At 43.0% G+C, this 27,992-nt stretch overlaps 1 protein-coding gene across 1 annotated transcript; it reads left to right on the top strand.

Annotated features, from left to right (window-relative positions):
• The first annotated feature begins 31 nt into the window (after window positions 1-31).
• LOC133482505 (probable G-protein coupled receptor 149) lies at window positions 32-27,992 on the top strand. The gene is made up of 5 exons (XM_061782696.1): window positions 32-1,112; window positions 5,687-5,868; window positions 8,210-8,649; window positions 20,409-20,552; window positions 22,365-27,992. Exons 1-5 carry the CDS (start codon window positions 181-183, stop codon window positions 22,863-22,865), a joined length of 2,199 nt encoding a protein of 732 aa, XP_061638680.1. The 5' UTR covers window positions 32-180; the 3' UTR covers window positions 22,866-27,992.

The following is a 27,992-nucleotide window of genomic DNA, read 5'->3' on the forward strand; positions in this document are numbered from 1 at the left end:
CCTCCCCCCCCCCCCACCCCCACCACCTACTGTGGCGCGCGTCAAGCGGCCAACTCCGCTCCACACATCTCCCCGAAAAATTGAACAATCGTCACGATACCCGTCTACTGTGCTTTTGGTGCAAACTTTCGCCTCACGCGTCTCGTTTGTTAGTAGGCAGACAACTTGATCGTCGGGAAAATGTCCGCGCCGCACCTGCACTCCCCGCCGCCCAACCACAGGCACCTCTCGGCGACCACAAGCGGCCGGACGGACCCCTCGGAGGTGGCGGCGGAGGGGCGCATCCGCCTGCTGCTCTTCGCCTTGTGCGTAACCATCGCCGCCGCCACCTTCTTCGGCGGCGTGTACTCGCTCCTGTCGCTGCTCCGGATGAGGAGGAAGACGTCCCTGAGTCTCATCGTGGCGTCCATGTCCGTGGACGACCTGCTCAGCGTGGTGCCGCTGTCCCTCTTCATCCTCCTGCAGTGGGAGCGGGACGGAGGCTCGGCCAGCTTGTGCACCCTCGCCGGCCTCCTCTACGTCTTCCAGGGAGTTTCGAGCAACATGAAGGCCTGCCTGATCGCTGGCTACACTTTTTACGTGACCAAGAGGTTCGGGGTGTTGCGCTCGGTCCGGCGGCCCCTCCCGGTGTTGTGGGCCATCGCCGGCGTGTGGGCGCTCAGCATGGCCGTCAGCGTGCTGCCTTTGTGCGGCTGGGGCAGCTTCGCGCGAGCTCCCCTGGGCTGCTTCCCGGAGAGTGACAGCTTCTACACGTTGCTGCTCTTCCTTTTGTATTCGCTGTGCTTCTGCGGCTTGCTCTCCTTCTTCCTGCCGCTCACCTACCGGCTGCTGTGCTCCGGGGAGCCGCAGAGGAGCGTGCAGTGCGCGGGATCCCCGGGCGACGTCCGCTCGCACTCCCGGGACAGCTCGGACAGAAGTTTCGGCGCCTACAACGAGCTGAGCCCGAGTTCGTGCGGGACGACGCGCGACCTGAAGGAGGCGGGCGCGGGGTTCCCGAGGTCCGACCGCGGCCATAGGTCGCCAACTGTGGTGGACACTCCCGTGGTGTTTGCGCAGAAGCGCTTCTCCATGATCCTGGCGGTTGTCAGGGTTACTTTGTGGATGCCAATGATGATGAGTAACAACACACAACGCACCACAACGCTTAAACGTGTGTTTCAGTATGTGGAATGTACAAGTATGTATAGTTCCTTTGGAAAAGTGCTTGTTTTAAATTGAGCCAGCACGGTGGACGAGTGGGAATCTCTGCTCAGGCCTTCCTGTGTGGAGTTCTGGGGCAGAGATTTGACTTTCCAAAAAAGCTTCCGTTTTGGCAACAGCCTCCCTCCACAGGAAATCTGGCTTGTAAATATGCATTTTGCCACATTCCAGTCTCTGTTATTTTCCAATTTCAGTGATCATCGTCGGTTTTTCTTTTTTTTATGCAAGGCTACCAACAATTTTTTCGGAAATAACTTGCAAAAGAGCTATTGAATTGTACTGTACCTTTACAGACCCTGAGCCTTAAATTCACTAAATCAAGATCCGGAGACACAATTATTGAGACGTTTCTGGAAGGTGCACGGTGACCGACTGGTTAGCACATCTACCTCACAGTTCTGAGCACCTGGGTTCAAATCTGTCGAGTTTGCATGTTCTCCCCGTGCCTCTTGGGTTTTCTCCGGAAAAATCTGCAACTTCCCGCAAGGTGTTTTCTCAAGTTAGAAGTGGGGTGACATATCCACATTTGGGCAGTCACAATTTAAGAGCTGCATGATAAAGCTGTTGTTTTTTGGAGTCTATAAAATAAACACTTGTGCGTCTGTCCCCCCCCCCCCCCCCCCCCCGCCCCCATGAGTAATTTTGATTGGCTCGTGAAGGCTACATGGTGGTCATGTGACTGCCTTGTGTCGTCTGATTGGTGAATTGGAGTCAAATCACATTAGTGATCCCGTTTGATGGAGTTTCTTGTAAGGGAATCAGGTCAAATTAAATATAAAGATTTTCCTAAAGTACTTGCATTGCTTTGTAATAAAACAAAGGGGAAAACAGCAAGGTATTGTTATTTATATTATTTCAGCTGTTATTTTACTGCTTCTGCCAGTTTTCTCCACGAAAAGAGATGTTTGATTGCTGTTACAATTATGAGGGGAGTCCATGGAAACATTTCTCCACTTTAAGGACAAAGGACTGGCTGGACAAAGTTTGAGAATCCCTGTTCTAAACAGTCAAATCGTAATGGCTAGAAACGGAGCACTGTGAGGTTTCCATGAGGAAAAGCTTTTAGGAATAGTGTTAATAAAACATAGAGAGCTAAATAAGTGAACAAACCTGCTCTTTTTCACACATCATGAGGCTTGGAAATAGCGTCCAGTAGTTGACGTCGTTCGTTCTCCTCTTCTGTCCAACAAAGTTTCTCCCTGTACTCTGCTATTGTTCTTTCAAAAGCTACAAACATTTCTTCGACAGCCGCACTTGGTTGTGCGTTCAGCAACACTCTCTGCATTTCTACTGTACACAATTTAATAATAATAATAATAAGATGGACATCATCATTTTAAGTCTCAGTCAAATCTTAGTTGGTAAATGGGCTTTCATTGTATTGCACTATTTGACTTTCAAGGTACTCAACACATTTTAACACTGTCTCCTCATTCTCATCCTGATGGCTCAGTATCAGGAGCAACTTGGGGTTCAGTATCTTGCTCAAGGACACGTCGACATGGTCACAAGGGCTGAGGGTCAAACCAGCAACTTTTGGGTTGGGAGATGACCATTGACCCACCTGAGCCATGATGCGCCACACGATAATCACGTTCACAACACTTTACACGCACACTTGATTTGTGCCGAGTGATGTGTTGATCACAAATGCGTCTCTATGTTAGTGGCTAAAGAGCTAAGGCAGACGTGCCCAAAGTCCGGCCCCCGGGCCAAATCCGGCCCGTGTTCATATTTCCACTGGCCCGAAGCCTCTGTCATAAAACCAATAATATGTGGCCCGGCAGTCCAAAATACACGCGCAATTTTATATTTCACCACAGGATGGCAGTAAACTTGTGGCTGAACTCTCGCGGGGCCGTTTTGCGCATGATCTGTTTTTTGCCCATTTCTAAAATGGCAACTGGAAGTAAGAAAAGGAAAGTTGATAGCGAGGGCCGACGTTTCCAGGACAAATGGAAGTCTGAATATTTTTTCACTAAGTTTAGAAACAACTGCGTCTGCCTAATTTGCCAAGAGACTGTGGCTGTGTTCAAGGAGTTCAATATAAAGAGGCACTACCAGACGGAACATGCTAATTACGACAAGCTAACTGGGAACGAACGCAGTGAAAAATTGAAGCAACTGGAAGCTGGTTTAACGGCACAGCAACACTTTTTCACAAGAGCCAGTGAGTCGAATGAAAATACAACAAAGGCAAACTATGAGGTGGCAACGCTGATTGCCAAGCACTGCAAACCTTTTACTGAGGGTGAATTTATTAAAGACTGTGTGATGAAAATGGTGGAGAACATTTGTCCTGAGAAAAAGCAACAGTTCCCTAATGTTTTCCTGGCTCGTAGCACTGTGTCACGAAGGATCGAATAAGTTTCTTCTGATATTAAGAGACAGTTGGACGCAAAAGGAGTGGAGTTTGAATTTTTTTCGTTAGCCTGTGACGAAAGCACGGATGCATCCGACAGCGCTCAGTTGGACAGTGAAATGAACGTGCGTGAAGAGCTACTTGACCTCCAGAGCCTTAAGGACCAAACAAGAGGGAAAGATTTATTTGCTTCTGTTTGTTCCGCCGTACATGACATAAAATTAAAGTGGAATAAAATCACGGGGATTATTACGGATGGCGCACCTGCCATGGTTGGCGAGCACAGCGGATTATCAACCCTGGTGTGTAACAAAGTAAGCGAAGAAGGAGGTAAAGCTATAAAACTCCATTGTATTATTCACCAACAAGTTCTATGTGCCAACCCTTTTCCGTGGATCTCAGTGACGTTCCAGCCCACCTGCAGTTGGAGCTCATTGAGTTGCAGTGTGACACAGAGTGTCGCAGCCGGTACCAACAACTCCCTCTTGTCAACTTTTACCAGCAGCTGGATAAAGACAGGTTCCAAGAGATTCGTACCTTTGCTAAGAAAATGTTGAGCTTGTTTGGGTCGACATACTTGTGTGAGAAGACATTCTCAGTCATGAACATGAATAAGAACCGCGTGAGGACAAGACTTAAGTGACTCCCACCTGCGTGACATCTTGCGCATTAAAACCACCGCTTTTGAGCCAGACCTGCCCCATTTACTGCAGTCGAGATCTCAGTATCACCCTTCACATTAATGCAAACATGTTGTTTGTTGATTCTGATGAATCAAGTTTGAGTTTGAGTCAAATTTAATAAAAATACTTTATTTTGCATTTCATTAATTTTTATTTTAACCTTCATTTATCCAGGTCAGGCAGTTATAAGATCTACCTAGCAGCAGACAGCATAGTAAAACAAAGTAAAATAAAAATACAAAAAAGCATTCCACTCGTCGGTAGCATGTAAAATTAATGCTGGCCCGCATGACAATTTTTTTACGGCAATGTGGCCCCTGAGCCAAAAAGTTTGGGCACCCCTGGTCTAAATGATTGTGTCTCCGGATCTTGATTCATTGAATTTAAAGTTCAGAATCAGACTCATCTTTATTTGCCAAGTATGTCCAAAAAAACACACAAGGAATTTGTCTCTGGTAGTTGGAGCCGCTCTAGTGCGACAACAGACAGTCAATTGATAGAGAACACTTTTGTGACATCAAGACATTGACCAAAAAACAAAAACAAAAAAAAAAGTCACTGAGCAATAGAGGGTTGCTAGTTGTCTGGTAATGCCGGTACATTTTTTTTTTTTTTTGACAATTGTGCAAAAGATGACAATTGTGCAGGGTCCGTAAAGGTACAGCACAATTCAATAGGTCTTTTGAAAGTTATTTACGAAAAAATTGTTGGTGCCCTTGCATAAAAAAAAAAAAAAGAAAAAATGATGATGATCACTGAAATTGGACGAAAACAGAGACTGGAATCTGCCAAAAATGTATATTTACAAGCCACAGTTCCTGTGGAGGAAGGCTGATAGGACAGATGAGCCAAAACTGAAGCTTTTTTGGAAAGTCATATCAGCTCTAAGTTTACAGAGCTGCTTTGCTACATCCGCCACAGGTTATCTTGAATCTGTGTTGGGCACAACGAAATGTCAAAACCATTGAAGTAAGGCAGCTTGGTCTCAGTCGTAGGTCAAGGGTCCTTCGACAGGATAACGACCCAAAACACACAGCTGCGTAAAAACACTCAAGAATGGCTAAGAACAAAAAAGAACCCTGATCTTAATCCTATTAAACATCTGTGGAAGAAGCTGAAACATTTGATGTCACTGTCTTATAGTTTGCCCTCCTCGTGTAATTGAATATAGTAACTAATATAATAATAACAGCTCAGTATGATGCATGTACGAGTTATTTTTGTGGATGTTTTTGAACGTATTTTAAGTTCACAAAGATCTTTTCAATATCATCACAATATAATGACATCAAAACCCAAAATACTGTAGTCTAAAAAGCAGCCCTGACAAAGAACGTGAGTTATTCCCTCCACGTTCCTCTACATCTTCATTTCTCATGCAAGTTGTATCGGCGTCGCCTTGGCTTCAATCACATTCATTTCCTCCTCACTTTCATTCACAGACTCTGATGATGGTGCGCCATGCCGCAAATGCACGCAACTCGTCCCTCGAGACGCTCGGCTTCTTCCTCACGTTGCTCGCGCCTGCGGTCACGCCGCTCTTCGTGCTGTCCAAGCGCTGGATCCACATGCCGTGCGGCTGCTTCATTAACTGCAACCGTGAGCCTACACCAGACTCCTCAGGTAGCCGGGAATTAAATACAGCACTGATAAATGACCAGAGGAGGGTAGAGTAGCCAAATATTGTACTCAATAAGAGTACTGTTACTTTAAAATAATATGACTCAAGTAAAAGTAAAAAGTAGTCATCCAAATATTTACTTGAGTAAGAGTAAGAAAATACTCAATGAAAAAAAATACTCAAGTAAAGAGTAACGTGTGAGTAACTTCATTTATTTTATTTTTTTTTTTAATCAGAGCATGAACATCAAATAAAATTAAAAAATAATAATATATGGGAGTGGACACACACCTGTCACCATTTCAATTTTTAACTGCCCAAAAACCAACAACACATGCATTGGGCCCTACAGAAACATTATTTGCTTTATTCATGTAAATGACTTGATGAAGAAGCTGTTTGCTGAACAGACTTAGTGATTGTGTGTGCGAGCGTGCATGCGACACCATAGGGATAGTGCTAATTTTGCCATCTCCACTGCCAAAACAATAATAGAACCATCTGCAACTTACCGCAAGGAGTTTTCTCAATTTAGAAGTGGGGTGAAATATCCAAGTTTGGGCAGTCACAATTTAAGAGCTGCATGATAAAGCTGTTGTTTTTTGGAGTCTGTAAAATAAACACACTCGCACGGCTGTTTTATTTCCCCCAAAATGAGTCATTTTGATTGGCTCGCGAAGGCTACGTGGTGGTCATGTGACTGCCTTGTGTCTTATTTGTGAAAAATTAGTCATTTTGATCGGCTCACGAAGGCTACGTGCGCGGTCATGTGACTGCCTTGTGTCGTCTGATTGGTGAATCGGAGTCAAATGACATTAGTGATCCAGTTTGATTGGCGCAACGGGCACCCTATGCGAAAGTCGTAGATGGAGTCTAAAAAATAGATGCACACATGCAAGAATGAATAAATAAAAGTAAAAGTAAAAAGTACGGTGCATTTAAAGTACTCTGACAAGTACACTTTATGGAAAATGTTACTTGAGTAAATGTAGCGTGTTACTACCCACCTCTGTAAATGACCCAAATAAAACAAGTATCAATATTAGGGATGTACAGATGCCACTGTTCTCAGACCGCAAACGAGTTAAAGTCCAGTACTTAGATTTGAGTACACTCCATTTTGTGTTTGAAAATGTGTGGTATCAGGTCTCATCATATTCAAGCGTTTTCACAAGTACAAATGCAGATGTACACTATACATTGGTGCATCCGTAATATATACTTAAGTAACGTCCATCCATCCATCCATTTTCTGAACCGCTTCTCCTCACTAGGGTCTCGGGAGTGCTGGAGCCTATCCCAGCTATCTTCGGGCATGAGGCGAGGAACACCCAGACCTGGTTGCCAGCCAATCGCAGGGCACACATAAACAAATAACCATTCGCACTCACATTCACACCTACGGGCAATTTAGAGTCTTCAATTAACCTACCACGCATGTTTTTGGGATGTGGGAGGAAACCAGAGTGCCCGGAGAAAACCCACGCAGGCATGGGGGAACATGTGGGCCCCGCCCACACAGGCGGGGCCGGGGATTGAACCCCGGTCCTCAGAACTGTGAGGCAGACGCTTTAACCAGTCGACCACCGTGCCGCCACTTAAGTAAAGTGTTTCATGAAATAGTGGATTCTGACATCATGCCACAAGTTGAACAAATGAGTGTCACACATCAGAGAGAGACTACCTTTTAGTCCATAAATAAAAAATACAAGCGGTAGCACTAGCTAGCTGATACCACCATATGTCAGGCATTGAACACAATCCCCGGTGTCCGCAGAGCAGATGTGGAATCCCTCAAGTTCATGTTGGAGTTTTTCACTGTTGTACATAACAGTGGAGCAAAAGCTGCTAAATATTTCAATGTTGACTCAAAAAAAAAGGAAAAAGTATTCACTTTTCAAATATAATTCCCACGTTTACTCATATGTGGGAAGTACCGTATTTCCTAAAATAGTGGCCTTTGCTCTAATTGACATCATGCCCCAAATAGTTAAACAAATAAGCAACACAAGTCAAAAGTGATACTTCCCTTTTTCCCCCTCAGTACATAAATCAGGTGGTGCGCCTGGGTAGCTGTAATTACATTTACTAAGACTGATATCATCATGTGTTTTGTTTTTTACCGCAACCCAACATCTCTGCAGAGTAGACGTGGCGTCTGTAAAGCTAAAGTTTACAGTACATTTGAGATTTGTAGATTTGTTAGGATAAGCCACATATTCTGTAATTTTACTATTATCACTGAATTGATACAATTGTTGTTTAAAATACATATACGAACATAGTAGCACTAGACTAGACTTCTGTGTGGACAGAAATGATTGTCAAATCTTCTATTCACAGCAATGAAAAGAAGATTTGAGTTCAACCTTTCCCTCCATAAAGGTTGTGGAGTGTTCAAGCTTTCCCATGGTCCCATGTCTCACGGCAACACGTCTGCTGAGAAGCGAGCCTACCATAGCCTCTTCAACAGTGACTTCCCGAACAACCGTCTGGATGCGCTTGAGAGTGGTGGGCTCTGTGGCTTGTTAGAAGATGTTGGCAGTTGCGGAAAGGCGCTGGCTGACTGTCCTCCTCTGCCCCGCGAGAACCATGGAGGTGAGGAGGGCTTCCACGACGTTCCCTCCACGCCACTTAATCACCAGGAGAAGGAGCAACATCTCACAGACACCTCGTCTGTGTTCGAGGGCTCAGAGAGAAGGCTATCGCATGAAGAGTGCCGGAAAATTGAGCTGACAGATTGGGAGTGGTGCAGGAGCAAATCAGAGAGAACACCCAGACAGGTACGACAGTGCCCACACGCTCTGTTTGTAATTATGACACTGAACCACTTCATGAAGCAATTTGTAGCTGTCGTTTTGCAGTTTATGGCTGGTGTGTATTGATTTTTCCCCAACACTCACTCACACATTGCCTTTGTATCTTAGTCAAACAATTAATACATTAGCATGCTGTATATCCTGACCATAAAGATAACTGACTAGCAGGGATTAGCGACTCAGAAGTGTAAAATGGTTGATTTTTACTCTCCCCACATTTCGTCCGAAGGGAAATTATTTCTGTGCACATTTGCTCGGTTGTGGTAAGCTACAGGCAGAAATACCGTACTGGCTTTCATGAGCACAAATGGACATATTTGTAGTGGAACTCCTGTATTTCATTATTGGTATATTCCAAATGAGTCACTACTTAACATAGTGAATTAATTTGTTCCAGGCACAAATGATCACATGATAAAACCTTTATACATTTTCCAGACAATGTTTTTAAAATAATGGCTAACTCGAGGTGAATCAAAATATCGATATTGTGATGTATTTATCTTTTTGTTCATCTGATACAGGATCGATACTCTGGCATCAAACATCAATATTTTCTGAATGTGCTTCTACAACCAATCCTGCCAAGTTCTGCCAACACTGCATAGCTTAACAAAAATGTTTTATTAGAGGCCTCTTCTATGGATACTGAGTCAATTTTTCATGTTTTTTTTAATGATAAAACTTTTTAAAGACAAATCAAAATTTGTAGTCAGATATTTCATTTATTAAATTTTTTTTTTGTATTATAATTCTGCATAAGACTTCTTTCCTCGGAAGCATGTATTGTAGATGGTATCCTTCCAAGATATGCACTACTGCTCGCTTGCCGTGTCATGACATTATTGCTGTTCAAATTTTGTGATAGCTTATCATGAACTACTCGATTACACGAGTCCCACTCCTACCTTTACCATTCTTAACTGACATACAAGAGTAAAGTGAAGTTCAACTCTCAAAAAAAAAAAAAAAAAAAAAAGTCACACAACTCACCGTTAAAGAGACCTGGTGTAGTGGAGAGGGAACTGGAAGAGATACTGTCACCTAGTGGCGTTTTAAAGGTATAGTACGGGGGACAGGGACCAGGCCGGATGTGAAGAGCAAAAATCTGCGGATAATTCACGCTGGTTATAGTCGCATTGAAAAAAATAATCATTCTTAAATAAGCAGCGATAGACTGCCAATAATGTTTTTTTGGGCTGCCCCCCCCCCCTCCCCAAAAAAAGAATTAAATAAAAAAAAGTAAATAAAAAAAATTAAAAATAAATCAGAAAAAAATCCACAAATAGGTGAATCCACTGGTATTTTGGAGGTCCACTATTGCTGTGTTTGTATTACACAAAACACTTCTTTGCATGTGCGCTGAGCTGCAGTGTCATGAGTTTTGCTCAAAACACTTCTAACGGTTCAAGGTTGGCGGCACGGTGGCCGACTGGTTAGAGCGTCAGCCTCACAGTTCTGAGGTGCGGGGTTCAATCCCCGTCCCCGCCTGTGTGGAGTTTGCATGTTCTCCCCGTGCCTGCGTGGGTTTTCTCCGGGCACTCCGGTTTCCTCCCACATCCCAAAAACATGCATGAATTGGAGACTCTAAATTGCCCGTAGGCATGACTGTGAGTGCGAATGGTTGTTTGTTCCTATGTGCCCTGCGATTGGCTGGCAACCAGTTCAGGGTGTACCCCGCCTCCTGCCCGATGACAGCTGGGATAGGCTCCAGCACCCCCGCGACCCTAGTGAGGAGAAGCGGCTCAGAAAATGGATGGATGGACGGTTCAAGGTTTTAAGGCATATTTTCCAGAAAATGTTGGTTGAAGTCCACATTGCTCCATTTTTGGTTGTGTTCAACTTTAAGTGGGGAACTAAGGGATCTAGAAGCATATTTGTCTGCTTTAGTCAGCTAAATGATTGTGTTTGGTTAGGCTGCCTCGAGAACGCTATCAAAAAGAGCGGCTAGAAACGGAAAAGTTGTTTGGAAAAGTGATTGGATGAAAGGCCAATCTAATCAATAAATACTATGTCCTTTAATCATCTAAAGGACATAGTACTAGCTTGATAAGCACAAAATGTCTGTTGAAGAGAAGAGTAAAAAAACATCCTTTTGATCAAGGAAGACTTTTCTTTATTTCATGAAGACATGCAGTATGGGCCAGTTCTTGTAAAACTCTGCTCCTTTGTCTAAATCCATGCTAATCAGAATACTTGCAAGATAACAATTGTTTTCTCAACAACACAGCTGCCTGGCAAGGTCTGTTTGTGGGCTCAGCCTTGGGTGTTTCTGCTCGTTATGGTTCGAACTGTCTCATGTCTACATCTTTTGATCTGGAATAAACCTCAAATGGATTGTGACCAGTCTGGCAATCGAGCGAGATGCTATGAGCCATCCTTTAGGCAGAAACTGTCAGCCTGTCAGTCAAAAGCAAATATTCATTGCATGCTGCTCCACAGAGTTGAGCTCTCAGTTGGGCTCGGATCTATTTATTGACTTCTTAGGGGCGGGGCGTTGGAGCCTGAGATGTGTACTCGTGTGTGTATATTCATTGGATTTATCCATTCGAGGCTAACATGTTTATGTAATTGTGGTTTGGTCTGTACACAATACAAGAACATCACCATGACCATCATCATCAAACCCAATTGAAATGAGATTAAATAGTAAAAATGATCAAACGATTGAAGGGAGTCTGGAGTGAAATACTTGTGGAGTTTTATGCATGAAATAAGGCATGTAGTCACGGTGAGTTTTCAGCGCTAAGAGTGTGATGCGGACGCACGCACACACTTTACAGACACACCCACACACACACATGCGCACACACTGTATCTCTGCTCAATATAAGTCTGAAGCGGTTTAGCTTGAAAATCACCAGAGGGTATACACAGTCTGGCTTTAGCTCACTCTCACTTTGCATCATGTTTAAGTCAAAGATGTTCACTGCCGGCTTGTGTAAATGTGACTGGGGCGTCCTACTTTTTGGCTGTAATGAACTCTGCCTATTACTGTGTATGCTCCCAACAGGTGTCTGCAGATGCATGTAAAAATAAGTGTATTCAGACACTGCATGTTTTTATTTGGTATCATTTTCTTCAAATAGTGGCCTCTTTTCTGATACAAAGGCCCTCGCCTAACTGACGCCCGGTTCTCTCTGAAGCTGAGTAAATAAATGCCCCGGCAACTATATGAAGAAATACATTGAGGCTGAAAAATGACCAAATGAAAGACCCTCCCACTCCCCATGGTGCATGAAAAGCAGTTTATTTATCGTAGCGTACAAGCTGTAGAAACCCACAAAGCCATACATCACCTACAAAGTTTGTGATTCATGGCGCGCCTGGCTATTTTGCTGCTCATTAGCAGGCTAGATGTCATTATCCATTCTCTCTGTTGTTTACTGTCAGCCCCTCTGGCCTCCAGCCTCTACAGAGAGAGGCGGAATTAAAGCTGAAAGACATCTTTAGCCTCCCTGTGACTTCAGACTCTGTCCGCAAGCACGTTTGCCACGCTGCCCTCCGGGGGCTCTTTTTTGTGCGTTCACGTGGCACAAACTTCAACCATATTAGCCTTCTGTGAGCACATCCATTTATGGAAATGGATGTTGTTATATGGCTACAAGGTGCACAATGAAACAGCAGTTCGTATTGAATGTGGCGAGATACTACAAAAAACTCTATTAATTAATTAATCTCGTAGGAAAGGGGAGACTTGGTGGTGGAACCTCAAAGTACAGGAAATCATACAAGGAAAGAGGTTAGCTAAGAAGAAGTGGGACACTGAGAGGACTGAGGAGAGGAGAAAGTAATACATATTAAGTTTTGCTGACCGCATAAAACCGCAGATAAAAGCACGAGGTGAGGCAGATAGTATTGTACAAGGACAGAATTACCACTAACCAAACACAGGAAATTGCCTCGGGCCCTGAGACTTCTAGGGGCCACAAACTCTCTCTTAAAGACTAATTACTAAAGTTTTTTATTTGATTTAAAGCAATTTTTTTGTTGTTGTTTTAATTTACGGTCTTAAAAACACATCCAAATGCTTAATCTATCATTATCGCTTTAACTTTCATTTAATGGTAAATGTCTGGCTATTTGGCTTATACTGTAAATTTGAAAATCTGAATTTAATGTCAGTGCCTCACCACCCATGAACACTAGAGCACATCACTGAAAAAGCACTACCGTATATAGGTCCCTGATTTGTCGTCGTTCTAGTTCACGTAACAATCCCGGTGGGCTCATTTATCAAGCGTGAGTACACACAGAAGTGCACGTAAGCGTGCGTACGAACATTCCCCTGCAAACTATGTCATTTACAGTATCAACCCGGACTTGTGCGTGGGGACGTGCGTAAATTTACGCAACTCTCAGACCATGCATACACACAAAACCTTGTGGTAGAACAGCGATACTACAAATACCGTAGAACGCACTTAGAGGGCCACAGAGTTAAACAATCTCAATCCGCACGTTCCGTTTCCTCTAATTTTGTCCCAAATGCACGACTCCAATTCAAATGGACAGTTTCAAAAAGAGAAGTTTAACAAACGGGCAGAGGTCGGTGCATGGAAAAGGTGCAGGAGGTTAAATGCATGGGGTAATTAGGGTAAACGATACAGGTGGGGAAGATGCTCTCAGGAGCAGGTGTGTACGAAACGGGGGGAAAACAGCAACCAGAACACACCCCCATGACAAATTTATACAATTTCAAAATTAGTAATTTAGCACACAATTTGAAAGATTGGTGTAACAGGTTATAAAAAGGGCGGCACGGTGAACAACTGGTTAGAGCGTCTGCCTCGCAGTTCTGAGGACCGGGGTTCAATCCCCAGCCCCGCCTGTGTGGAGTTTGCATGTTCTCCCCATGCCTGCGTGGGTTTTCTCCGGGCACTCCGGTTTCCTCCCACATTCCAAAAACATGCACGATAGGTTAATTGACAACTAAATTGCCCGTAGGTGTGAATGGGAGTGCGAATGGTTGTTTGTTTATATGTGCCCTGCGATTGGCTGGCAACCAGTTCAGGGTGTACCTGCCCGAAGATAGCTGGGATAGGCTCCAGCATGCCCGCGACCCTAGTGAGGAGAAGCGGCTCAGAAAATGGATGGATGGATGGATGGAGGTTATAAAAAGGCAGCTGTGACAGAACAACCTGAAAAGAAAACTTCAAATGCATGTGCCATGGCTTATCTTGCAAAAAACTGCACTTTGCAGGGGGTTCATTTTTAAAGAGCGTCCTGATCTGTTCATTCGGAGTACATATAATGGCTTTTCAACAGGTACTGCTTCCCCAAAAATATATTGACGAATTGATTTGTAACCCTGCGGCACGGTGGCCGACTGGTTAGAGCGTCAGCCTCACAGTTCTGAGGTGCGGGGTTCAATCCCCGTCCCCGCCTGTGTGGAGTTTGCATGTTCTCCCCGTGCCTGCGTGGGTTTTCTCCGGCCGGGCACTCCGGTTTCCTCCCACATCCCAAAAACATGCATTAATTGGAGACTCTAAATTGCCCGTAGGCATGACTGTGAGTGCGAATGGTTGTTTGTTCCTATGTGCCCTGCGATTGGCTGGCAACCAGTTCAGGGTGTACCCCGCCTCCTGCCCGATGACAGCTGGGATAGGCTCCAGCACGCCCGCGACCCTAGTGAGGAGAAGCGGCTCAGAAAATGGATGGATGGATGGATTTGGAACCCATGTTGAAGCGGAAGACTAAACGCACCAAAGCTATCCCAGTGAACATTTCCAACTTCTGTGCACATTAGGCGGGACTGGCTTGAGTTTCGAAGTTATTGAAAGAACAATACATTTTTGTAATGTTTATTTGATTTCCCACAAAGTGAACTGTCTAAGTAAATGTTTTTCAAACACCACAGCTGAGCTTTTTATTTTACTAGCAGTGTGACTGGGTGATGGTACTGGTCTAAAATGCTTAACGTAAAAAAGCTTAACATTGCTTAATGTCCGAAAACTGCGCTCAATTGGCACTAACATTTATGTGAACGTCTCTACTTAAGCCCACTTCAACCTCTGAAAATATCAGAACGATCGGCCCAATATTTTCTGGACGTTATGAGGGTTTTCCTCTCCATAGGCGCTCACTATAGAGGAAAAGCTTAACAGCAGCGGATGTTTGTTTTTTTGTTTTGTAACACTTTTTTTTGTCAGTAACACTTACATCAATTGTTCCAAACAGTATTTTTTGGTTTGTTCCCATTGTTCCGACAAGTACCTCAGTCTTGATCTCAGAGAAATTCCTTTTCTTCACCCTATTTTTTGGAGAGGGAAGTAGTTCTTTTGTGCATTCCTAAAGGGATTGTTACTACCATATATCCATCCATCCATCCATTTTCAACACCGCTTATCCTGGTTAGGGTCGCGGGGCGCTGGAGCCTATCCCAGTTTACTTCGGGCGAAAGGTGAACTACACCCTGAACTGGTCACCAGTCAGTCGCAGGGCACATATAGACATGGACAACCATTCACACTCACATTCACACCGTCACTGAGTGGGAACTGAACCCTCGCTGCCCGCACCAAAGTCAGGCGAGTGCACCGCTACACCATCAGTGACTACTACCATATACTGTATGGTCAATTGGAGGCGCTTCTCAATGCGAACGACACCAAAAGTGCGCAACCGTGGCAGTTTAGAACAGGTGGGATTTATCAACACACATTACTACGTGTCCTACATTTGATAAATACAGATTTTTTTGTATTTACACACATTTTCACATTCTAAATTTCTGTCCTACGAAGGAACCTTGTCTATGCACGAACTTGGTGGTGTTGAGCAGATCGGAGAGGAAATAAATGACTTAACACACCCTACACTTAAAGGTCAGAGGACAAAGATGTTTATAGGGTCAGGTAAAATTCATATTTGCATTGTTTATGTTCTGTAATACACGCACGTAACTTCCAGCAAGTTGTCAACTGTAGTTTAGCTAAAGATTAGGTTTTTATTACACGTATGGATCGCTCCCCGAGCATACCTGAAGGTCGAGACACCGGGGTGTAGTTATTCTATCCACTGCAAGGGCTACCAGAAGTCACGTTCCAGTTACCAAAACGCAGCGCGCTACACTGTACATGTAATGGCGACCAACATGTTAGAATATGAGGTGGAGGATGATTTAGACGTGCATGATAATCTTTCAGAGATATCTATATATATTTGGGAGGGAACATTCTCAAATTAGCCCAATTGTTGATATGTACCCCACTTTAGCCTCACTGTAAATATTATAACTCACTATATACAGTAGCAGGCGGTGCGGCACAGTGGCGGACTGGTTAGCACATCTGCCTCAAAGTTCTGAGAACCCAGGCTTGCGTGGCTTTTCTCCGGGTACTCTGGTTTCCTCCCACATCCCAAAAACATGCATGGTAGGTTAATTGAAGACTCTAAATTGCCCGTAGGTGTGAATGTGTGTGCGAATGCTTGTTCGTCTTTATGTGCCCTGTGATTGGCTGGCGACCAGTTCAGAGTGTACTGTGCCTCTTGCCCAGAGTTAGCTGGGAGAGGCTCCAGCACGCCCACAACCCTGGTGAGGATAAGTCATACAGAAAATGGATGGATATACAGTAGCAGGCTAAAAATGACAAGTTTTCAGGTATTACTTTAGCAATGTTTATTATTGTGGTGGTAGTTTGCAGGAGGTTTGGTGGTCAACTGCTTCATACCAAGAGGTGTTTCTATTATTTTGGTTACCTTATGTTGCTAAAGAGGGGAAAATTATGTGTCTGCTGGGCTGATACACTGTGATTCCATCAGATGACACTACACTGATTTACATTCATTTATTGGAGACACAGCATAACCTTCATTCAAGGCTGCACCCTCAAACGTAATCACTCATGATTTGATTTTGGCCAGATCATGCCTAAATAGATTTATGCCTCCACAACACTTACTTCCATCTGTGTGCTCATCACGCTGATAGCAAGCATAATTTGATTTACTTGACGTGTTCTCAACATTCAAGTCTCCCTCCATCCCTCTCTCCCCACTCTTCCTCCACTCATCCACACCAATGCAGAAACACTGACAAGATAAAGGAGCCAGGCATTGACATCCTCGTTTGTATGTAATGTGGACCATCTCTACAATCATAACAGTGGAGGCTGCTAATGTAAATCATGTAGAGGCCTTAATGACACCTGCCACAGTCTCCTCCCGCTGCCTCTTTTACAAACAGAGCAGCCAAAGAGCAATTATTTAGAGATATACCCAACATAATGTAGCTGCTGCTGTGGCTGCAATTAAACAATCACATCCTTGGTGTAAAAATAAAGAAGACGGGGAGACCATAACTATCATGTGTCGAATCAGGTTCGGTTTAATATAGGTCTATTGCCAACTGACTGTATAAAATGGTTACTATTGCAGCATTATCACATATATCCCTTTGTATTTTTTTTTTACTTATATTTAGATTTTGGTAATTAATTTATTTTATTTATTAATATAAGTTCATTTGTCAGGACAAGTTTTTTTAAATGGCCTCCATATTTAAAATCCCGTCCCTTGGACTAACAAGATGACTGCGAGTAGAGACAAGCTTGTTTCCAAAAGCACAGTCAGTGTGGCCAACTTAGCGATTCAGTCGCTATATCTAGTGACTTTTCCAACCTATCTAACGTGGAAAAAAGCAAATAGCGGGTTTGGTTTCATCTTAGAAACGGACAATGTGTGGAATCATTTTTACATTGTTTTCTGTAATATAAAGGAGTACGGTGGAAGGCAATTATTGAGTCAATCGTGCGGAACATTCCCGAAGGCATGGTGCGCATTAATACGTTGCCAAATAAGTGATTGATCAGCATGGTGGAAACTTCGGACCTGAGGAATTTGCTCCCAAGTCGCAAATATTTTGCAGTTGGCCTTCCGTCACCTGAACAACTCTACCTGATAAAAAAAAAACATGCAAGAGCTGGAGGGGCTGCGAGGTAACTCTTTGACAACAAACATACCTGTATGTACCAGGCAAGCCATGTAGTTTGATTCTAAATGATTATGTTCTGTATTGAATTATAGAACATTTAAAATGTTTATTTATTAAGGATCATGTATGTAAAGAGGGCCGTCTTCCAGGAGGAAGCACTTCATTTCACATCATTTATAAAGAAAATATTATTTATTGATATGATTTCTGTCTCGAACAGAGGTTTTTGAGGGCAAGGAAGGCAAGGCAAAACATGAAGGACCCAAGTGCAGGGAAGCAGGGAGGCAAGGCAGCAGTACAGTAATATCAAAAAATGTTTTAATTTCCCAAAAAGGCAAACAAGGATCAAGGAGGTTACGCTAAATCAACAAAAGTCCAAACATCTAAATAAAAAGTCACAAAGAAACATGACGGGATAAGGAAAAATGGGCTATGACAATAGCTGACATAGGACATATGACATACGATAATGACAATGAACCGACGATAAATGGAAGAAACCAGGGAACTAAATACACACAAATTGATGAGACAATGAGGAACACCTGGACAAGAAACGAGTGGCTGGAGGGAGCTGATTGGTCGACACAAGGTAGAAGGTTGACGAGAACAGGTGGACACAACAACTAAATGAACACACAAGACATGAAAAACCTGGAACAAAAACAAAACCAAACACAATCCAAACCAAAACACAGACCATGACATTTCTATGGAAGGTGATGCAAATTAATGTTCGTAAAAAAAAAAAAAATTGCTCAAGAAAAAAATGTTCCTACATGCAAATCAGTCGCCTTTTGGGGAAATTTGCCGTTTACGTGAATCATACAGATCCGATTACTTTTTCCTGGGGGGGGTCCCTGTCGCTATTGTCATCATAGGCTGTTTCGTACTCCTTGAAGGTTGGCAGCTAGAGCCATTCCACACATCCACCATCCACACACAGGTGTGATTTCTGAATATTACTCCGCGGCGGACTAATATGTGAAAGCGCATTGGCCTGAGTTTCCGCCTGTGCGCTCGCAACCTGCTTTGGAGTCACAGGAGTTGACGACACCAGAAAAAACATTTCCGCCGCTTCAGCTGTTAAGAAGTGACGGAACTTTTACTCCATTTCGATTATCTAAATGTCGCTCACTACTTTTATTTATCAATTATTGCTTATTTATCAGTTATTTCGTGCGCGAGACTTCAACTTCCACATTGGGAGCTGTTTGCGCCAATCCAGTTTCAGCGCTAGTGACGTTTAAGTCTAGTTCCCCAATCAAATGACGCAAGAAAGTCACATGACCTCACACGTCTTCTATTGTGCATAGGTATTAACACTAGATAAGCCAACCCGGCTGAAATTCACAGCCCTACTTTTAGTTAGTAAATGAGAAAACACAGCTGTGCTCATATGTTTGATTACCCAGGCAGAATTTGCAAGATGGGTACAATTCTTTAAAGAAAAGATGAAGGACCAGGCAAAACACATTTAATTTTATTTTAATGGGATTCACTGCGATTGGCTGGCGACCGCTTCAGGGTGTACCCCGCCTCCCGCCCCGAAGATAGCTGTGATAGACTCCAGCAGCCCGTGACCCTAGTGAGGATAAGCGGTAAAGACAATGGATGGATGGATTAATGGGATTCAAATGAAACGGTCAAGCATTTCAGAAAAGCATTATCATTAAGCAAAACATAACCATAAAGAAATGAATGATGGTTGTTGTTCATTCATCAGTTATATTAAAAAAACAACAACTATATTTCACAAAAAATAACTTATGAGCATAACTGTACATATACGCAGTCATACGGTGCGTATGACTGCGTATATGTACAGTCATACGTACCCCCTGTTATATTGGAATGAAAGCGTAGGCTACACCTTTTTTCTAACCACTAGGTGGCGGTGGCATTTTGGAATGAAAGTGTTCCGCTTTTTCATAACCACTAGATGGCGGCATACATTTATAAAATGTGAAAGTTTTTTCCATTTGCCCCTATACCTATGTATAATGCGCACTATTGACTTTTTTTAAAAAAATCATTTTTTGGGGGGGGGTGCGCATTATACACGAGAAATTACGGTATATGCCCTAGAAGTGACATAGGTAGGCTGTTCCAACATTTTAAGTTATCCCAATTTTTTTCCAGTAGAGGTACATGATTTAATTAGGGCTTTATCTTTTATCTCTGCCACCGTTCTGAAAAAATTGTGCTTCTAGTATAGACCAGAAATGTTTATTAAACTTGGAAAACTCTGAAAATCGTCATTGCCTGAAGTTCTACCTGTTGACATATCGTTTAAAGGCCTTGTGCAATTGTGCAAACGTTAATGGGGCATCTAAAGACTCTAAAGACTTAATTGAGGGATGTTTAGGTTATTGCTAAAAGTTTCAATGTCGTTTTTATTTTGCTTTTTGGGAGATAATATAAGATACTGTAGTATATATCATTTATTTCCTGTGGTGATTGAGTAAATTTGCCATTTGAATCATGTATGGTTGTAATTAGTGTTTTTTTTTTTCTTTGTTACATTGAAGTTGGTTTGTGAGAAACGTTATTATTGTGCTGAAAATTAGTGTATCTTAGCTATTGTAGTAGGAACTCTGTTCTTTTTCATAATATGCTATCAGGTTGTTGTTTGCATTCTAAAATATAAACACGAATAAGTTGTGCAACGCTTATATTAATAGATATAGTATATAGCTAAGTTAAGTATTATTACATTATTATGTAACATTGAGTAGTAGTTCATGTAAAATGGAATAATTTTTGATGGTCTCTTTTCTCAATGTAGAGGTCATCGGCTGGTCTGTCCATTCCGCTTTGCGCCTTCCAGGGAACTGTGTCCCTGCAAGCCCCCACTGGGAAGACCCTCTCTCTGTCCACCTACGAGGTCAGCAGCGATGGACTGAAAATCTCCCCCAACAATACCAAAAGGGTATGCAGAGTTCTCCTATTTCATTTTTTTTTTCCATTTCCTATAGTGCTTGTCCTCATTAGGGTGGCGGGTGGGGCTGGAGCCTATCCCATCTGATTTAGGAGTACACTCTGGACTGGTTGCCAGCCAATCGCAGGGCACAAATAGACAAACAACCATTCACTCTCACATTAACACCAACAATTTAGAGTATTTAATTAACCTAACATGCATGCAATTGTGATGTGGGAGGAAGCCAGAGTACCTATAGAAAACACACGGAAGAACAGGGAGAATTGACAAACTCCACACAGCAAGGCTGGAGCTGAGATTCAGACCCATAACCTCTGAACTCTGAGGCAGATTGGTCCACCGTGCTTACTTGACTGCTTCTTATTTAATTGTATTTTGTTTTCTAGTGATATATCAGATTATTTATTTAAATCACATTTTGTAATGCTAATTAAATGAATGTATTTATTTTGTGTCACTGATGGTGCAGTGGTTCACTCATTCAAATTGTCGCCACTTTTAACAAGAATCTGCTTTGTGCGGTACTTTCAAGCAGTATGTTTTTGATTGACACTGACAAAGTTAATCATTTTACACTTATGCTTATTATTGCATTTGCTCTTGGTGACATAGACATGCACTGCATCATCACATTAGACTAATTTATGCTCGTTGCACATTTGAACCAGCAGAGATTTATTTATTCATTGATGTCACTGATTAGATAATTTTCTGATTATCAATGTATATTATCACCAAATTAAAGTTGAAAAATCTTAAGTATCCTTATCTCTTGTAACCACAAAATTAATAATTCAAATTAACCGCTGACAATTATGACTCACATGTTTGTGATTTTAAAAGTGTAGGAAACCTGACAATTACGAATTTCCTTGCGGCCTTAGGAATCAAAGATTAACGGAAGATAAAAAGGAAGTACTTTGAAATACTGTAGAGCAAGAGAACTCAATTAACCTTGTAATAAATGAAAATTGGATGTAATGGCACTTAATTAAACAAAGCATTCATGAGGTATGTAATGTAATTGCTCCGTTGATCTATGAAGAAAATATATGTATGAGCTTATTGTTTTAATGAGGGCAAGCATGGTGTCCTAGTTGTTAGCATGTCAGTTTCACAGTTTTGAGGTTCAGGGTTCGAATCATGGCTCAGACCATCCTGTGTGTAGCTTGCATGTTCTCCCTGTGCTTGCACAGGGTTTCTCTTCCTCCCACACTCCCAAAAATTAATTTCATTGCAGACTCTATGTTGTCCATAGGTGTGAATGTTTTTTTGTCTATATGTGCACTGCAATTGGCTCACGACCAGTCCAGGATGTGCCCCCCAAAATCAGCTGGGATCGGATCCAGCTCAACCTCAATGAGGGCAAGCATATATAAAATAGATGGATGGATGTCGGAGGGCACGGTGGCTGACTGGTTAGAGCGTAAGCCTCACAGTTCTGAGGACCCGGCCGGGTTCAATCCCCGGCCCCGCCTGTGTGGAGTTTGCATGTTCTCCCCGTGCCTGCGTGGGTTTTCTCCGGGCACTCCGGTTTCCTCCCACATCCCAAAAACATGCATTAATTGGAGACTCTAAATTGCCCGTAGGCATTGTGAGTGCGAATGGTTGTTTGTTTGTTTGTATGTGCCCTGCGATTGGCTGGCAACCAGTTCAGGGTGTACCCCGCCTCCTGCCCGATGACAGCTGGGATAGGTTCCAGCACGCCCGCGACCCTAGTGAGGAGAAGCGGCTCAGAAAATGGATGGATGGATGTTAATGAGGCATATTCCTCTATGCTAATCTCCTGTTGGCCTACAGGTAGAGGTGTACCGCTCCAAATCGGTGGGCCATGAGCCCAGTGCAGATGACAAAGCATCAGGAGGCCAGACAGGCGATATGAACATCAATGGTGTCAGTATGGGACTGGACATTGGAATGGACATTGGAGCCGGTGACACTAATGTCAAAATCCACCTGGAGGTCCTGGAGATATGCGACAATGAGGAGGCCATGGACAGTGTCTCCATCGTGTCTAATATCAGCCAGTCGTCGACCCACGCTCGCTCGCCGTCACTGCGTTACTCGCGCAGAGAAAACCGCTTCGTTTCCTGCGACTTGGGCGAGACGGCCTCCTACTCCCTGCTAATCCCCACCACTGGCAACCCCGAGACAGAGGCCATCAACATCACGATACCTGACACGGTGGAGGCCCATCGGCGGAACAGTCGGCGACAGACGCAGGGCAGCTCAGGATATCAAGAAGAAATACAGTTGCTCAATGAGGCCTACAGAAAACAAGCTGGAGAGGTGGAAGACTGAATTTCTCCAATAACCCAAGATAAGAAACGACCTCTGCCAAGTCCACACTGCCATCAAAAGTTACTTGTTTTTGTTTGTTTGTCTTTTCTTTTGTTAATTAGTTGCAACTTCCTGTTCCATAGAAAATAACACAACACATAATAAATGAATGGCCACTGGTAGTGCAGTAGTTCACACAGCTATTTTGACTTTCACACGTTCAATATCCGGTCATTGGCCCATTCACAATTACCCTGTTATTAGAGAGAGATCACACAAAATTGGGGCGTCAAAATATGTCATTTATTCGCCTGTGCCTTTTAAACAGACCAGTGAAGCAGCATAATGGGTGCGATCAGCCGAGAAAAATGCCAGCTAATAATTGACTGACGAGTAGTCAAGAGTGTAGTCAGGTGGGATGGATTCCATTTCCCCTACTGACCTGACCAGGATAGACAGTCCTCGCTTTATGATGCCATTCCGTTGCTGTGGCAGCGTTGTAGCCTGATTTGTACATAAATCACTAATTTACGCTAATGCAGTAGTAAAGTCATAATTACAGTAAATATTTGTATGAAAAACACTGTATATTGTAAATTCGTATGTCAGGACCATCGTAAGCTGAGGGCCCCTCTGTACAAATTAAGGGCTATTGGTAGCAAATCGCTTGTCTATCCCCTCACTTATACTCTCGTCCTGTAGACCTTTTATAATTCACATAATTAATGCCACCACACTTCAGTTGTACAGTCGGGTTCATGACCCTTGTCCTGCATGCTTCGTCTCCTGTCCTTGTCCTGTTCTATCTTGTCCTGTCCTTCCCTCACAGGGTGTATGTAGCACTACAGCCCCATGCAACACTCATATTTATTGTTTCATTGTTGTAGATAATGTAATGATTTACTTCTCTCATCCTGTTTACAATTAGTGTTTTGTCTTTTGTCTGTTTCTCTCTCCCTTCTAGAAACTTTGTTCTGTTCGACTGATCAAGTCTGATTCTCAATAAACCTCAATTCATACCACAGCGGAAGCTTAAAAACTCTACTGTGACACAGTAAAACTGTTCTGGCATGAAAGGGATACAGATTTTCCATTCTGCTTGACCTAACTGTCGAACAGGACAAAAAAAATAAAAATAACCCTTAACAGTCAAGGAGGCTGTGCTGTTGTTGGAGGCAGTATTATTGAGTTTATTTGGAAAGGACAAAAGGACGGGGGAGAAACTCTGTAAGTGGGAGACAGGTGATGTCGTAAGCTGCCTCCTCTGTTAAGCGATGTTTTTTTCCAGCTTTGCATAGATGGTCTCTCTCACTCCTCTTTCAAAACATCTGTCTTCCCTGTGCAGAATATCCACATTTTTGTCCTCAAAAGAGTGCTGTTTCTCTTGGAAGTGCAGGTAATCAGCTGAGTCATTGACTTAAGGAGTTTCCCCGTCTGTGTTGTGCCATGCGTCTGCTCAGTGGTTGCTTGGTTTCTTCTCGCTATTGAGTCTTTCTACCGGCGACACCAAGAAGACGTGAACCACTGCTGGTCACTCGTTGATTGAGCAGATTTGCCACTGCTGCGTTGTGGCGATTTGATGAGGTTGGAAAAATAAACACATATTATCATTAACACATTAATGCCACCTCACCCATTACTGTGTCTGAGCTATGGTTGCTGCTGTATTAGACACCACAGTCTCTACATTGCTGCAGCAGTCCTTAGTTCCCTTTTTAGTCCTTTTGGTCACAAGGTCTGTGACTGTAGGTGAGAATGGGGATGTAAAATAACTGGTAATCTGAGAGCTTTGCCTTTTGACTCAACCACATCAATTAATTTGTCAGTCTTGTCTTTCCTGTTTAGGGTCACAGATGAGCTGGAGTCTATCCCAGCTAACTGTAGGCTGAAAACAGGCTACATCCAGGGCTGGTTGCCAGTAAATCACAGGGCACATACTGAGTACCTATTTTCCAGTGCATGTTATTGACACTTTTTGACAGGCAAATCCAGGTACATAAACCGTTCCTCGTCACGCATTGGTTGAGGAGATTTTTGATCCCAGTATGGTTCTCCATCTCCTTCAAGTAAATGCAAGAATCCGTCATTCTCTTCCATTTTTGTTGTTTGTGAGTATGTCTCGTGCTGACTGATACCGTTTTTTTTTATTTCCTGTTATACTATTTTGAAGTGGAAAACTGATTGCACCAAAGTCTGTGATCCCGGTCAATATTATGCTGCGGACAACAAAACAGGCATACAACCATTCACACTCACATTCACATCTACACTCACTGAACCACCATACTATAAGTCACTGGGCAAGAACCTAAGATGCTTAAACTTCTCCACCTGAAACAGACCTTCTCACCCAGAGTGACCCTGAAGAAGGAGTTGGTTCTTCCTTTGGGCACCCCTCCATAAAGTCCATTGCTCATCGCTTTAATTGTTTTTGCTTAATCCTGCTTCCTGATTTACAAGCAAACGAAAAGCAATCAATAATAAAAACCTCCTGCCTGTGTTTTGTGCTTGGCGGAGGTAAAGACAAAGGAGGTTTGACAAAGGACTAGATGTAGGCAGAGATAAATGGAGTTGGACATGTTTTAAGGGTGACAATGTGGTCACATGTCTCAAGTCACTGATGACCAGGCCGTAAGGGGTGGGGTCAACTGACCCATGTGTCTGACTCATCTCTGTTTTTTTTTTTTTTGTGTGTGTGCGTGTGTGTTACATGACAAAAAAGTCACCTCGCCCACACGAGTGCAGACCTGATGCTATTAATGTGTTTTGATGCGGCTGCCACAAATGTCCATACTATATTTTTACATTGCTCACTGCCCTGACTCATTTTAATTATGCTGTGTTTCTCCTTGCGCCTCCTCCACATCCATTACGTATCACATGGTCAGTGTTTTTGCTATCAAATGAAGTGACTGCAAAGCTAAATGGCGAGAGGTGCCAAGAAGAGGGTAGAACTTGTGGAAGACTTTGGGATCATTCGAGGCGAAGATGAGAGGACTTGTATGCCTTTGTGTTGCACAGTGTGTGAGTGATTTTTTGTTTTCCTGCACACAAGAATGTACAGTACCCCCAATCAGAGGACCAATTCAGGGCTTAATCCCTATCAAATCAGTGAGCCACCCAAGGGGCCTGCATGCATAGACACATAAATTCACAATTGGGATTCCAAGACATGTATTTCATATTTTTCATATATCCAAAGTCATCTTTTAACACCAATTTGAATTCTTGTTGTTGGTGAATCTCTATCAGAACCAAATTTGCCTTCGCTTTCCCAGATAATGAAGTAACTTTACGTGTTTGTGGGTGTGTGTTTGCGCGTGTGTGTGTATGTACATGTCTGTCTGCGTGTGTCTGTGTGTGCTCGTACGTGTGTGTGTGTGTGTGTGTGTGTCTGAGATCAAACTAGGTATTCCAGACCAATTTGAAAATATCTGTTTATCTGATATGTTTTTGATTGTGTGTAGCTGCTCTTGGATACATCATCTTGAAGGCGGTCACTTACATTCTTCTCAATCATGCTATGACGAGTCCACCTCATCAGCTGCAACATGTTAATTCCACCCTGAATAATGTTGTCGTTAAAGATTCAATATGAGGAAACTGCCTCCAACTAGTTTTGCAGAAAATTTCTATTTCCAGCAGTGCCAGGCAAGACATGAAAATTGAACCACTGCAGTTGTAATGAATGTAAAAGTTGAATTCCACCATTTCAGCTCTTAATGGTGCCAAAGGTTCTGAGTGGAGCATCCAGGCGCAATACTGCAACAATTCAATTATCCGCTCACGCTTCACTTTTAATGAATCTTTACGTCAAATTGATTAATAAATGTTTTGCTTTCTTGTCCGTGGGAATTCAGGGTTTTCACATCAGCCACACAATGTTTATTCAATGTGTCTACATGAGGCGGCACGGTGGCCAACTGGTTAGAGCGTCAGCCTCACAGTTCTGAGGACCCGGGTTCAATCCCCGGCCCCGCCTGTGTGGAGTTTGCATGTTCTCTCCGTGCCTGCGTGGGTTTTCTCCGGGTACTCTGGTTTCCTCCCACATCCCAAAAACATGCATTAATTGGAGACTCTAAATTGCCCGTAGGCATGACTGTGAGTGCGAATGGTTGTTGGTTTGTATGTGCCCTGCGATTGGCTGGCAACCAGTTCAGGGTGTACCCCGCCTCCTGCCAAATGACAGCTGGGATAGGCTCCAGCATGCCCGCGACCCTAGTGAGGAGAAGCGGCTCAGAAAATGGATGAATGGATGGATGGTGTCTACATGAGTACACAACACACAATTGGGATTCCACATAAGAAGAAAAAAAACCATGAAGCGGAGAAAATCATCTACTTAAGCTTTCATTTGTTGTTGTGCTGTGATTATTCCACAACAGCTTTATAATGTCTTTTATTGCTTAAAGGGGATATATATAATGGATTTTGTTTTACTATTTAAAACAGTTCCCAAGTGTTTTAATAAAGGGTTTCTGACATTCTTTGGTGAAAATACACAAAAGATAAAGATTTACGCCACACTTAAGAAAATTATAAGATGCTGCACCCACTTAAAATTACACTGCTCACACATTGGGCGCTGGGGCCAGTGGGAAATCTACCATGTGGTAGTCTACCAGTCTGACTCTGGCTGTGAAAAGGTGCTCTAGCTTCCAGGTCATGGCAGCATTGTGCAACTTTGTCCCACTGTTACGTCACAGTGGAGGACAATTCAGCTTTGCTTGTTTTTTTTTTTGGTCTTTTAAAAAGTGAGGACTGTGGTTCTAGACATGATCCATGTGTAAAGTGCCCTAAGACAACTTCTGTTGTGATTTGACACAAAATAGATCAAATTGAATTGAATTGCTTACAGACACATTTTCGGAAATAGGCAGCTAACAAAAGATTTACTGGATGCTTTTTATTTATTTATTTAAATTTAATACGTGATTTTTGGGCAGGCAATTTGGCAGACCCAATTAGTTATATTAAAGTTGCCTTAAAAAAAAAAAAAATCATATCTCCCCTTGGCAACTATATTTCTAAATGTGTGATTGTGATGATGTAGTGCAAGTAGATCTATACAATGAAAAATGTAAAAAGCGCAAATGTGGCACTGAGAACTATGTTGAAAACGATGAAATAAAAAGCTCTGTTCTCTTT

Source organism: Phyllopteryx taeniolatus, chromosome 8 (assembly GCF_024500385.1).
Source record: "Phyllopteryx taeniolatus isolate TA_2022b chromosome 8, UOR_Ptae_1.2, whole genome shotgun sequence".
Classification (NCBI taxonomy): Eukaryota; Metazoa; Chordata; class Actinopteri; order Syngnathiformes; family Syngnathidae; genus Phyllopteryx; species Phyllopteryx taeniolatus.

Coding starts and splice junctions, on each gene's coding strand:
- LOC133482505 (XM_061782696.1), top strand. CDS start 181: ATGTCCGCGCCGCACCTGCACTCCCCGCCGCCCAACCACAGGCACCTC. Junction 1,113..5,686: donor ACTTTGTGGATGCCAATGAT/GATGAGTAACAA, acceptor CTTTCATTCACA/GACTCTGATGATGGTGCGCC. Junction 20,553..22,364: donor CCCCCAACAATACCAAAAGG/GTATGCAGAGTT, acceptor GTTGGCCTACAG/GTAGAGGTGTACCGCTCCAA.